The 11,138-nt window shown below is 37.2% G+C and overlaps 1 protein-coding gene across 1 annotated transcript; it reads left to right on the top strand.

The window, feature by feature from the left end:
- The first annotated feature begins 588 nt into the window (after positions 1-588).
- Positions 589-6,280, top strand: LOC105272777 (THAP domain-containing protein 5-like). The gene is made up of 7 exons (XM_011315001.1): positions 589-778; positions 1,131-1,372; positions 1,461-1,550; positions 1,624-1,797; positions 2,034-2,237; positions 5,947-6,046; positions 6,131-6,280. The coding sequence occupies exons 1-6, from the start codon at positions 717-719 to the stop codon at positions 6,015-6,017; spliced, it is 843 nt and encodes a 280-aa protein (XP_011313303.1). The 5' UTR covers positions 589-716; the 3' UTR covers positions 6,018-6,046; positions 6,131-6,280.
- Positions 6,281-11,138: the final 4,858 nt, after the last annotated feature.

Raw genomic sequence — 11,138 nt, forward strand, 5'->3', positions numbered from 1 at the left:
TTATATTTCTTCCAAATGCACAGTGCCTTTTACAACTCTACACGGAGTGCCTTGAGCACGGTGGTGAAAAATGGCACCGCACAACTCTCCACGAGACAAGTCTACACCTCACAAGGCTGCACGGGGCCAAAAATGGCTGACGAGCAGAGTTGGTAAAACAGTGTTGGTATGGTAGAAATGATAAGAACTTATCTGCTCATCATTTCCTGCGCCTTTGCTGGTAAGTGGTAAGTGCTAATTTATCATCCTTTTGATACATACTTAATCTAAGGGGTGGCGCTGCCCGGCTTATATTTGTGGCGACTCCGGCCGTCGCAGTTCCAACCCCGCCCACAGAGCAGCGCGTCGAGCTCCAACGAGACGCAACTCGGCGCGGGCGCAAACGCAAGCGACGATATTATATATATATATCTACTTGGCTATCGCCCCACGTGCACAGCGTTGCCAAGCATACCATTATCATGGTATCTATACACTGATCTCTATACATAACTGGATAGGGCATAGCGTATAGCCCATACGGAACGAAAGCGTGCTGGATAGGAGCGACATCAGTGCCCCTATCAAAACACCAGCGTACTATTGGAAGTGTTAGTGCGCTTGCGTGACTGAAAAACGAAAGGCGGGGATGGTCATTAATCGAAGAAATCTGACGGCAGCCATAACCCCAAAGTGTTGTTATTTTTCTGTACGAGTGGTCGATTATATTGTGAAAAATGTCCCATTGCAGTTTTTGCAAAAAACGAAAAGAAAAATATGATCATTTATCTTTCCACGGGTAAGTACAATTTTTTATTTCTTCTATAATAATGGATTTATAATAACCTTTAAGCTGAACAAAAGGAAGAAAAGAAACAACCTAGACTAGCTGGACCAGTTCTATTTTTACTCTAAATTACGCAGAAAAATCAAATATCTTGTAAAAAGTGATGTCTGTTTATTCTCTCTGATATCAATTTAATATACTTTTAGTCGAAAATTTATTCTTCTGTAATTTTTGATAAAAATGGAGAGCTGCTTGTGTGTCGACAGGCAGTGTTATTATTGAGAGTGGTATGCTTTTGTCTAGTTTATTTTCGAAAGATATTTTTAAGATTTTCTCAATATCTATTCTATGAATGTGCATACAGATTTCCCACCGATGAATCGATACGTAATCAATGGATTCGCAACATTGATCAACCAAGTTGGAAACCCTCGTCAAGGGACAGATTGTGTTCTGAACATTTCGAAAAGGAATGTTTTGAATTCAAACCCAACTTCAACGGTTCTAAAACACGGTTGAAAAAAGGTAGTATTCCAACGATCTTCGAACGAAGTAAGGAAAATGAGGCTATGCATATGGAAAACATCAGCAGTAACCCCAAAAAACGTGAGTTTCATTGACAATTTTGTTTTAATAAGGTATTTGTTCAAACAATTCACCTCTTAACCATTCTTCGATTGGCATGTGTTTTCAGGAGTAAAATTATCTGATGATATCACGGCCGACAAGTTTCCTTTGTACAGATCTCCTCTCAGGGAAAGTTCTGATAACACTTCGATCAGAGGTTAGACATTAGACCTCCTTCATAGTAAATGAGGAGATACTATAATTACATTATCACATTCATTTCTTTACAGTACAGGGAATGAAGCCATCTATTCTTACTGCGAAGAACAACGTTCCACTTAACCCAACGTCAACATTGTTAGCATCAACTACAGCTCAAAAATCATCGAATTCAACGCAATCAACTCAGTCTCATTCAGCAGAATCAACGAGTCAACCAATTTGTAGACAATTGACACCGGCAGGTATGCTCATTATAATGCAGAATTTCATTCTTTCAAGCATTGACCTAATCTAGTTTGTTCAAATATTCTATAGTTTTGCATTCTTTAGTTTTTGAAATATAAAAACAAAATTCCTGCTGGAATTTTAGATCGAAGTATTTATCGAATTAAATAAAGAGATAGAAGTCTAATTGGTGTCTCCAATATCCAGTGGCAAAGATGAAGCTATCTAACTAATATAAAAAAAAATGTTTCAGGTCTGAATCAAATGTTTCACGGCATCAATAACGATCATACTTATACAGCAGGCACCGATTCACGGAAAACGAATCCAGAAAAAAAAAACAAAATTGCCAAATTGAACAAATTGACAAAGCAGAAGTATGCACGGGCTTGTCAAAAATTGGAACGCTGTAAGAAGATCATTGAAAACCTTCGTCAAGTACCTGAACTTCAAAATGGTGCGTATTTACCAGGCCATTTTGGGGACATTCCGGCTGCATTGATTGAACGCATGACTAAGAATGTAAATACAGGCTCACTAACGAAAACTCAATTTCCGCAAGTCCTGAGATGTTTTGCCTTGACACTGCATTTTTATTCGCCAATAGCATACAACTACGTGCGTAATACTTTCTGTCGTGCTCTTCCCGAGGCTTCCACTATCCGCAAATGGTACAGTACCATTGATGCTGAGCCCGGTTTTTCCCAAGAAAGTTTTAATTCTCTTAAATTGAAAAGTGAAGAATATAAAAAACAAAAAAAAAGTCTTATTTGTGGATTGATGCTAGATGAAATGGGAATTAAAAAAGGTTTCCAAAGATCACGTAATGGCAACATACGGGGATACGTGGATGTTGGTAGCGAGAACCTCGATCGCGGGAGTGGTTGTCAAAGTTCTGATGACTTGCGTGAAGCAACTGACGCATTAGTATTACTGGTAGTACCGTTGAATGATAGCTGGAAGCTACCAATAGCTTATTTTTTTATTGCGGGGCTCAAGTCAGATGCTAAAGTTCATATAATCAACGACGCTCTTCGGCGACTGAACGAAGTGGGCACAGAAGTAGTAGCTTTAACATTAGATGGTCCGGCAGAGCATTTGGCAACAGTAATAAAATTAGGGGCGTCGCTCGAGATGAATGAAACTTGCGTACCGAGCTTTCCTCATCCTACTACAAATAAACCGGTCAATGTGATAATCGATGCTTGTCACGATTTGAAAAACATTAGAAATGCCCTGGAACATTACAAAGTTATTGTTGATGGTAGTGGTAGACGCATTGAATGGCTTTATATACAAAAATTAGCAGAAATCCAGCAACAAGAAGGGCTTCGTCTGGGCAATAAACTCCGTACTCCCCATATTGAATTTAAAAAATCTATTATGAAAGTTTATCTTGCCGCGCAAACATTAAGCTCGAGCGTTGCAGATGCGATAGAGTTTTGTTCTAAAGTAGATTGTTTAAAAAGTAAATTTGAAGGATCTGAAGCAACGGTTGAATTCATTCGTCACATTGATTACATTTTTGATTTTTTGAATGTAAGAAATCCATGGGGCACCGGGTATAAGAGCCCATTGAAAACAACCAATGAACAATTTTGGCGTCCAAAAATATTAGAATCTATCAACTATTTGAGTCAGTTGAAACTGTTGAATAATCAACCTATTTCTTTATGTCCCAGAAAAACTGGATTCTTAGAATTTTATACCACCGTTCTATCGTGCATTTCAATTTTTGATTCTCACGTCAAATCATCCGAAGCTTCTTTGAAATATCTATTAACTTATAAACTAAGTCAAGATCATTTGGAACTTTTCTTCGCCGCTATTAGAAACCGCAGTGGGTGGTGTCCTAACCCTACAGCCTCTCAATTTATATCAGCTTACAAGCGATTATTAGTACGTCACGATGTAAAAGTAAGTAGCGGAAATGCTCAAGTAATGGATAATACAAAAATTCTCAATGTTTCTTCTGGTTCTCAACACAAAATAGCGACAGTTGACCGGTATGATATTAATGTCTTCAGCACAGTAGAAAATTCAAGAGTAGAGAAAAAATATGGTTTAGATGGAAAAACATGCACAGTTGTTGCAGGGAACCCCGAAGATTTTGAAGACTATTTGAATTTTGCTTGGGCATTTCCTACTGAAATTAATGAATTCTCAAGACAAGCCATTTCGTACGTAGCTGGATTTATTATAAAAAAGCTACCAAAGGTTTTCAAGTGTGATGATTGCCTTACCAGTTGCAAGACATTCTCTCCTGAAACACTTCTAGATAATGCTTTTGTGATAACCAAAAATCGTGGGGGTTTAATAATGGCTTCAAGCAGCATTATTAATATTTGCATTAACGTAGATAAATTATTTAGCAAAGCTTGTAACATGAATATGGGGAAACCACCGGTGGAAAAGAATTTCCCAGCAGTTCTAGCTCATAAAAGTATTCAAGAAATTCTTTTATCGAAAATCTCATGTTTTCCGGACCTTGAACAACATTTTCAAGAGACGTTTTCTCTCGATAATTGTACTAGTCATAAAGATGTGCTTTTGAAAAACATCGTTAAGAGTTATATTGAAATTCGTATGTATGCGTTCACAAAAAACGCTACCATTTCTATCACAGGAACTAATATAAGACATTTCTTAACTCGTCAAATAGTTTGGGCACATCAATAGTGCATAATGTGATACTATCAATATCTTGTGATATTAGAATATTTATTATTGTACGTTAGTTCTTATTAGAAATTTATTAATTGAAGACAGACTATTGAAGTCATGGGACAAGGCAATAGTACGAGCCAGCTTTGACACTTGTTAGTTTTAACAATATATTAATTTTTCCAAAGAAGCGATAGTCAAGAGAAATATTATTCTGATCTTGATCTATTTCATCGATAATCGCCACTAGTAATTTATACGCGTCTCGTCTGTTTATTTGTTAAAACTTGTGATTTAGTTTTTAGAGTTTTTCTTTTACTTCAAAGAGTTGCTTGGTAATTTTTAGAACTGAATTTAAATTTGAATATTTGATTTGACTGATACAGTTGTTTGGTTGATTTTTTACACGGCATGTTAAATTGATTTGAGGTTTTTCTGCAAATATTAGTTCTATAATTTGAATTTGAATTTGAAATTACACATGTAAGATGATTGATATTTTACTGTTACACACATTAAGGTCTTGGATATTTTCTGTTATACATATCGATTGCCTAATAACAGAGAAGTGTAAGTGCTAAACTGTGAAAAGTGTTTGAGAATAAGCGTAGCGCATTAATCATTGAAGCAGTAATATTTTTAGCATCGATCATCGATTATTCAAGTAATTAGTAATCACAAACATTTTATTATTGACAATTTGGTTATTCAATAATAAAATGATATTGCTTAGTGATTAACCAATTAATCACTAATTTCACGAAGAAAGATTGATCATTTTTTTTAGTAGATGATGCCATTAGCCACCAAAAAAATCATCAATCTTCAACGCCAAAATTACGCATTAATTGCTTAATCAGTAAAACGAAGATTATTTTATTATAAAATAATTAAATAATCAATAACTAAATATTTGTGATGAATAATTAATTGAATAATCGATAGTTTTTCGAGGACAATTACCGATTGATTGAATAATCACAAACAGAATTATTAAAATGACAAAATATTCAAATAATCGTTAATCTCATTATTGTGATTAATGATTAATACAATAATCATCAACTTCCATGACGTCTATTAACGATTACTCTATTTAAATAATCTATTAATCGTTAATGTACTATTGACATTATGCCGATTTTTGCTCTGCCGTTCATTCTCAATTCAGGGTTTTTTTTTTTGAAAATGAGTCGGCTACTCTGTTATTAGGCCTTCGATTTGTGAGATGACTATATTTTTTGTTATACACATGTGAGATGATTAATATTTTCTATTATCTATTGACTATTTTCTCATATAATTTTCATTTGTTGCTTTTTCCATTAAATCTGTTCAAGAGATTTTTTTCATTCTTCATTTTTTATTTATAATTTCTTATTCCTTCCTGTTTTTTCTGGCATTGGTACGCACGCATTGCATTTTCTCATCACAGTCATCGGTGGATGGTTAGAATAGAAATGAAGAACTTTTCTAATGAAAAGAATTTGTGTTTATTTTAGCTTTGCGTGAAGTACTTGAGAACAATTTCCAAAATATTATTTATGACGATACAGTTTCTATGCAGAACTAATTTGAGGAAATTTTGAGGGAACAAAGAAGGTAAGAGACTATTAGACGATTAATCTACCAATCTTATTTTCTACGCTAACAAGTATATAAATAAAAATGCTATATTTCTTTCAGAGTTGGTGGGATCATCCTCAAGGAAAAAACCTCATCATGGCGCGAGTTCTCAATTAATTTAATTGTCTTCTTAAATTGTACATATATATTTTTTTACCCTTTGCTGAGTGAATTCTACGGTTGTTTCATATAAAATAAAAATCGACATAAGAGCAATGCTCCTTATCAATTCAATTATTGACCTATTTCCATTAGATCCAAGGACAAGCGAAAAGTCTTATACCTTGTACCCATTTTAAAAGTATTAAAAAAGTTATTTTTTGTATTCTTTGAATGTGCACACATAGTTTTTCAATGTTCTTATGAGCCTCCTTGCTTGCTTCAATGTTTTTGTCGTATAAGCAAGGTTTTTGCATTAAATTTAATCTATTTTCTTTGAATTGTGGATACAAAATGATACCGAGAATATTTCCATTGCTTCGATGGTCAAATGACCATCCCCACTACTCATTTCAAACTCACGCATGTGCACAGTAGTTGCATTTAGTTCCGCGGCCCACAACCAGACAGCACTGGCGTAGCTCCACTCCGCCTCAACTTTTTTGGCCTATGCCCTATCCAGTCATGTATAGAGATCAGTGTATCTATACCATGAAACTAGGCCCGATACCATATACCATGATGGCGATCATGGTATCATGGTATACATTTCTTTTGCAGCAATGGAGAGCGGGATTTATTTGGAACTGATTTTTTTTTCATGACGTTATTATAGTATTTTTCGATACGATTGCGGAAAAGTGTTTTTGGACTCATGGGAGGTTTATAGCACGAGCCAAAGGTGAGCGATATAATCCCACAAGTCTAAAAAACACTTTCCCGCGAGCATCGAAGAGGATTTTTCACTAGAATGTGTGGGAAGTGAGGTTTTACGCGTACAATGCCATTTTTCATAGTGTGTAGAAAAGATATTTTCTTATTCTACTAAAGTTACTCAATGATACGGTAACAGTCTCAACCTGCATCTAGACATTGTTCGGATGCAAATAAATAATATATCCATAAAACAATAGTGGAATATTTCAATATTTTTAAAATAACAACAAAAAAACTACCCACATACTGATTAATCACGGAAACGGAGGTCTCTGTTCTTCATGATTGCTCGTTTTCCTTCGTTTATCAGCCATTGGGCTCAAGATTCGCTAGCCGCATACCCTGCATTATGCCCCGCAAGAACCCTTGAATAGGTGACGGCGCTCTCTTTGAACTTTTTTCACGAAAACTTATTTCAGGAATTGAAAATATAATTTGACATGTTTTATTGATATGGTTTGCGGTGGCTTTGCAGAAAATTATCCAGGTAATTGTAGATGAATGCAATCACTCTGCATTCACGTATTTAAACATAAGGTAAGAATTTTGATAGCTCATCGAAAAAAATCCCTCCAGGGACTATGGAAGACGAAGACGACACTTGTCGAACTCCACCGAGAAAAAAACCTTAAGTAGATAAAAATAGCAAAGGAAGAATCGTCCAGCAATTCCGAGATGATTGGTTGCAGCGTGTACCTGGTAATCCTGTCAAAGCCAGATGTAAATTGTGTTGCCACGACTACAGTGCTGACATATCTGTATTGAAGAGTCACGGTAAAACCGATAAACATCAAGGAAAAGAAAAACCATTAAGGAAAACCAGTTTAAAAATGACGCAGTTCGTTCGACGAGGAGATTGTACTGAAGACTCACTGGACACTGCTGCGAAAATTGCAGAAATAAAAATCGCTGGATTCTGTGCCGAGCACAACATCGCTTACAAAGTACTGGACCACTTGTCGGATCCGCTGAAATCGTGCTTTCCAGATTCGAAAATTGGCCAAAAAATGACCATCAAACGTACAAAAGGAACTGCCATAGTCAAAAATGTAATTGGTGAGACTGAAAAATGTATACTGGTAGAAAAGTTGAAGAAGACTAAATTTAGTATCCTGACAAACGAATCAACGGATATTTAATCAACCAAAACAAGTTGTCTGTTGGTGAGATATTTTGATGCAGAGCAAGGTCAAATTGTCTCCAAGTTTTGGGACCTAGTTCAAGTACTGCCACCTGGGAAGGTGACGAGTGCAACAGCTGAACATTTGTACAACAATATCATTGCAAGCTTCAAAGACCGAGGGATCGCGCTGAAAAACGTCATCGGATTCGGATCTGACGGTTGTAGTGTCATGATGGGCGTGCATATCTCCGTAGCCAGTCGTTTGAAGCGGGATTTCCCACACATTACTATTATGAAGTGTATCTGCCACTCTTTACATATATGCGCCAGTGAAGCGTGCCAGCAGTTACCTCGTACTTGCGAAGACTTCGCTCGAAATATTCACAATTTTTTCAGTAGCAGCTCCAAACGTCAAAGTGAATATGTAGAGTTTCAAACGTTCACAAACGTCGAAGTTCATAAACTCTTCCATCCATCCCAGACACAGTGGCTGTCATTGGCATCAGTAATCGACAGAATCATCGAACAATGGCCTGCTCTGCTCCTGTACTTCAATGACCAGTGGATGACACTGGAGCTAAAAGCTGCTGAATGCATCCATGTAGGCTTGAACGATCCATTTAATAAGATGTTTTTCTTCTTCCTGCAATGGGCTCTTCCTCAGTTCACTCAAGTGAACAGATATTTCCAGTCTGCCAAAGTTGTTATAACAGATCTTCATGAAGCTATGGTTGACTTGTATGAAAGTTTTCTTTATAGTTTCATGAAGAGAAACTGTGTGAAGTCTCGGTTATTGTCCGAGGTAGACCCAGAGGATATGACCCAATATCTCCCACTGCCAGAAATGTACTTGGGGGTACAGGTGAGACAAGCACAACAGAGCAAAGTAGTTCTGGAGCGACCAGATCTACTTCATTTCCGTGAGAAATGTCAAGGGTTTTTGATTCATGCCTGTATTGAGATACGGAAAAGACATGAGTTAAAAAATGCATTTTTAGAGAATCTGAAAAGTCTGAAGCCCCAGTACGCTCTATCACACACTGCACGAGAGAAAATACGAGAAAATACTCGTCGATGACGAGTGGCGTAAACTGTGCTACTATAATTTCAGTAACGAGATAAAGGAATTGGAGACAGACCCAGACCTCTTCTGGGCGGCATTGTTGGTGCTGGAGAACGAGGGAAAGGTCTGCTTATTCAAGAATTTAGCTCGATGTGTTTTAAATATACTATCACTTCCTCATTCAAACGCTGATAGCGAAAGAGTGTTTTCTAAAGTAAATCTCATCAAGACTAAACTGAGAAATCGTCTCATCGTGCCTACTGTTAGAGATAGTTTATTGACCAGCCAGCATATTGCAGCTAATGGAGGCTGCTTTGTCTGTAAACCACTCAAAGAAATGGTGTCAAGAATGACTAAAGACTCGCTCTACTAAAAGCCAAAGGAAATCGCAATTGCAAATCATGGCAATGGAGAAGGAGAAAATGAAGATGATGTGATTTTTGAAAACATCTAAATAAAAGTATATTGGTGTTGCTGTTATTTAAAAGTTTCATGTATAAGCAGTGATTCTACGGTTTCTGGTATAAGAATAAAATTATTTGAATTTTCGGGACACCTACTTTATCGGTGGATACCATGATTTCCCCCAAAATACCATAATTTTCCCCTCTCCGTACCATGGATCGAACTCCATGGGTTGGCAACGCTGACGTAACGTTGAATCTTCCTTCATCGATCATCAAAGGGAATAAAGATTATTGAATTTCGATACTATTTCAATGTGTTTATGTAAAAATTCCCCAAAAATTAATTTTTGAAAACCATTAATAGATTTCTCTATTTTTATAGAAATCTCCTTGTCAACAATTTCAACATTTTTTGCATTGAATTCTAGAACGAAATATAAAAAAAAATGGAAAGAAAAGCATTCATTTTCAGGGCTTTCTATATGACAAATCTAAAAAGGTTGATATTTGATGGATTTTTTTTGCTAGGAAACTTCCACAGAAATCTATGGACGTTTCATCAATGATCGGCGACACAATAATACAATTCAAAATAGATTTACCATAGATTTGCAACAGAACTCTGGTAAAAATCTAGTAGTATTGTCTAGTGAATGGGTCAACCTATACTTTTGATTTTGTAATTCTTGATCTAATATGAAATTTCCTTACTCCATAGGAATCTGGATTGTTTATAGAAGTTGGCAACTCAAATAGGGAATAGAAGGTTTAGGGAAGATGAATGCAAAAGAAACACCGTAAATTTTTTCTAGATTGTCGGAATTTTAAAATTTTTTAATTTACGCCATTATTTTTCTTTGAATTAAGAAAAAAATGCAGAATTAAACGCTGTAACGAGATTTTCTCGATACTAGGGAAAATCACGAGAAAAATAACTCGGTGAAATGAACGACATCTAACGCCGGCTGAAATAGCCGAGCGAAAGATGAATAGACCATCGGACGACGGCCAATCAGGCCGCTACGAAGGTAAATGAGACCAATCACACAGTGGGAAGAAACGTGGTAGGGTGAGACCATGTTTCGGAACACTGTGATGGCGTTGACGATAGCTGTTTCCCAATTCGGAAATCCACCCAGCTGTGTTAGGGAGTTCAGGGCCGACGTACAGGCGTTCCAACTGGGTGGTTCCGAAGGGCGCCGTCGACTTAGACCAGGGACCAACGGCTAGGTGAAAGGACTAGTGCCCCCGGGATCCCGTCGAGTTGATTGGTGGCTGTGGGGTAACGGATGACCCACAGTCGCTGAGATGCTCAGACTAGGGGGAGAAGGCCCTGGTAGACTTCAGGACAGTTCGCGTTGAGTGCTGGTCTCGAGCGGATGTTTTAGGAGCTCGGGATCAGTCGGTGTCAATAGTCCCTGCCGGGATTATGAAGGGTACGTGGTTCCAAGGAATCTTGGAATAGCGAGAGAAGGGGACACTTATGTGTCCCCGATCAGTGCAATGGATTACTTTGAGGCTACGGACGAGAGTCCGAGGCTACAGAGATTCATCTCTAGGGCGAAATCCATGGTGTTGGGGTGGACTAAGGGCTGGGAT

The sequence above is a fragment of the Fopius arisanus genome, unplaced genomic scaffold (genome assembly GCF_000806365.1).
Source record: "Fopius arisanus strain USDA-PBARC FA_bdor unplaced genomic scaffold, ASM80636v1 scaffold00278, whole genome shotgun sequence".
In the NCBI taxonomy this organism is placed as follows: Eukaryota; Metazoa; Arthropoda; class Insecta; order Hymenoptera; family Braconidae; genus Fopius; species Fopius arisanus.

Excerpts from the sequence above, each read along its gene's own strand:
- LOC105272777 (XM_011315001.1), top strand. The coding sequence starts at position 717 with ATGTCCCATTGCAGTTTTTGCAAAAAACGAAAAGAAAAATATGATCAT. Across the intron at positions 779-1,130 it reads GATCATTTATCTTTCCACGG|ATTTCCCACCGATGAATCGA; the intron begins GTAAGTACAATT and ends ATGTGCATACAG. Across the intron at positions 1,798-2,033 it reads TAGACAATTGACACCGGCAG|GTCTGAATCAAATGTTTCAC; the intron begins GTATGCTCATTA and ends AAAATGTTTCAG.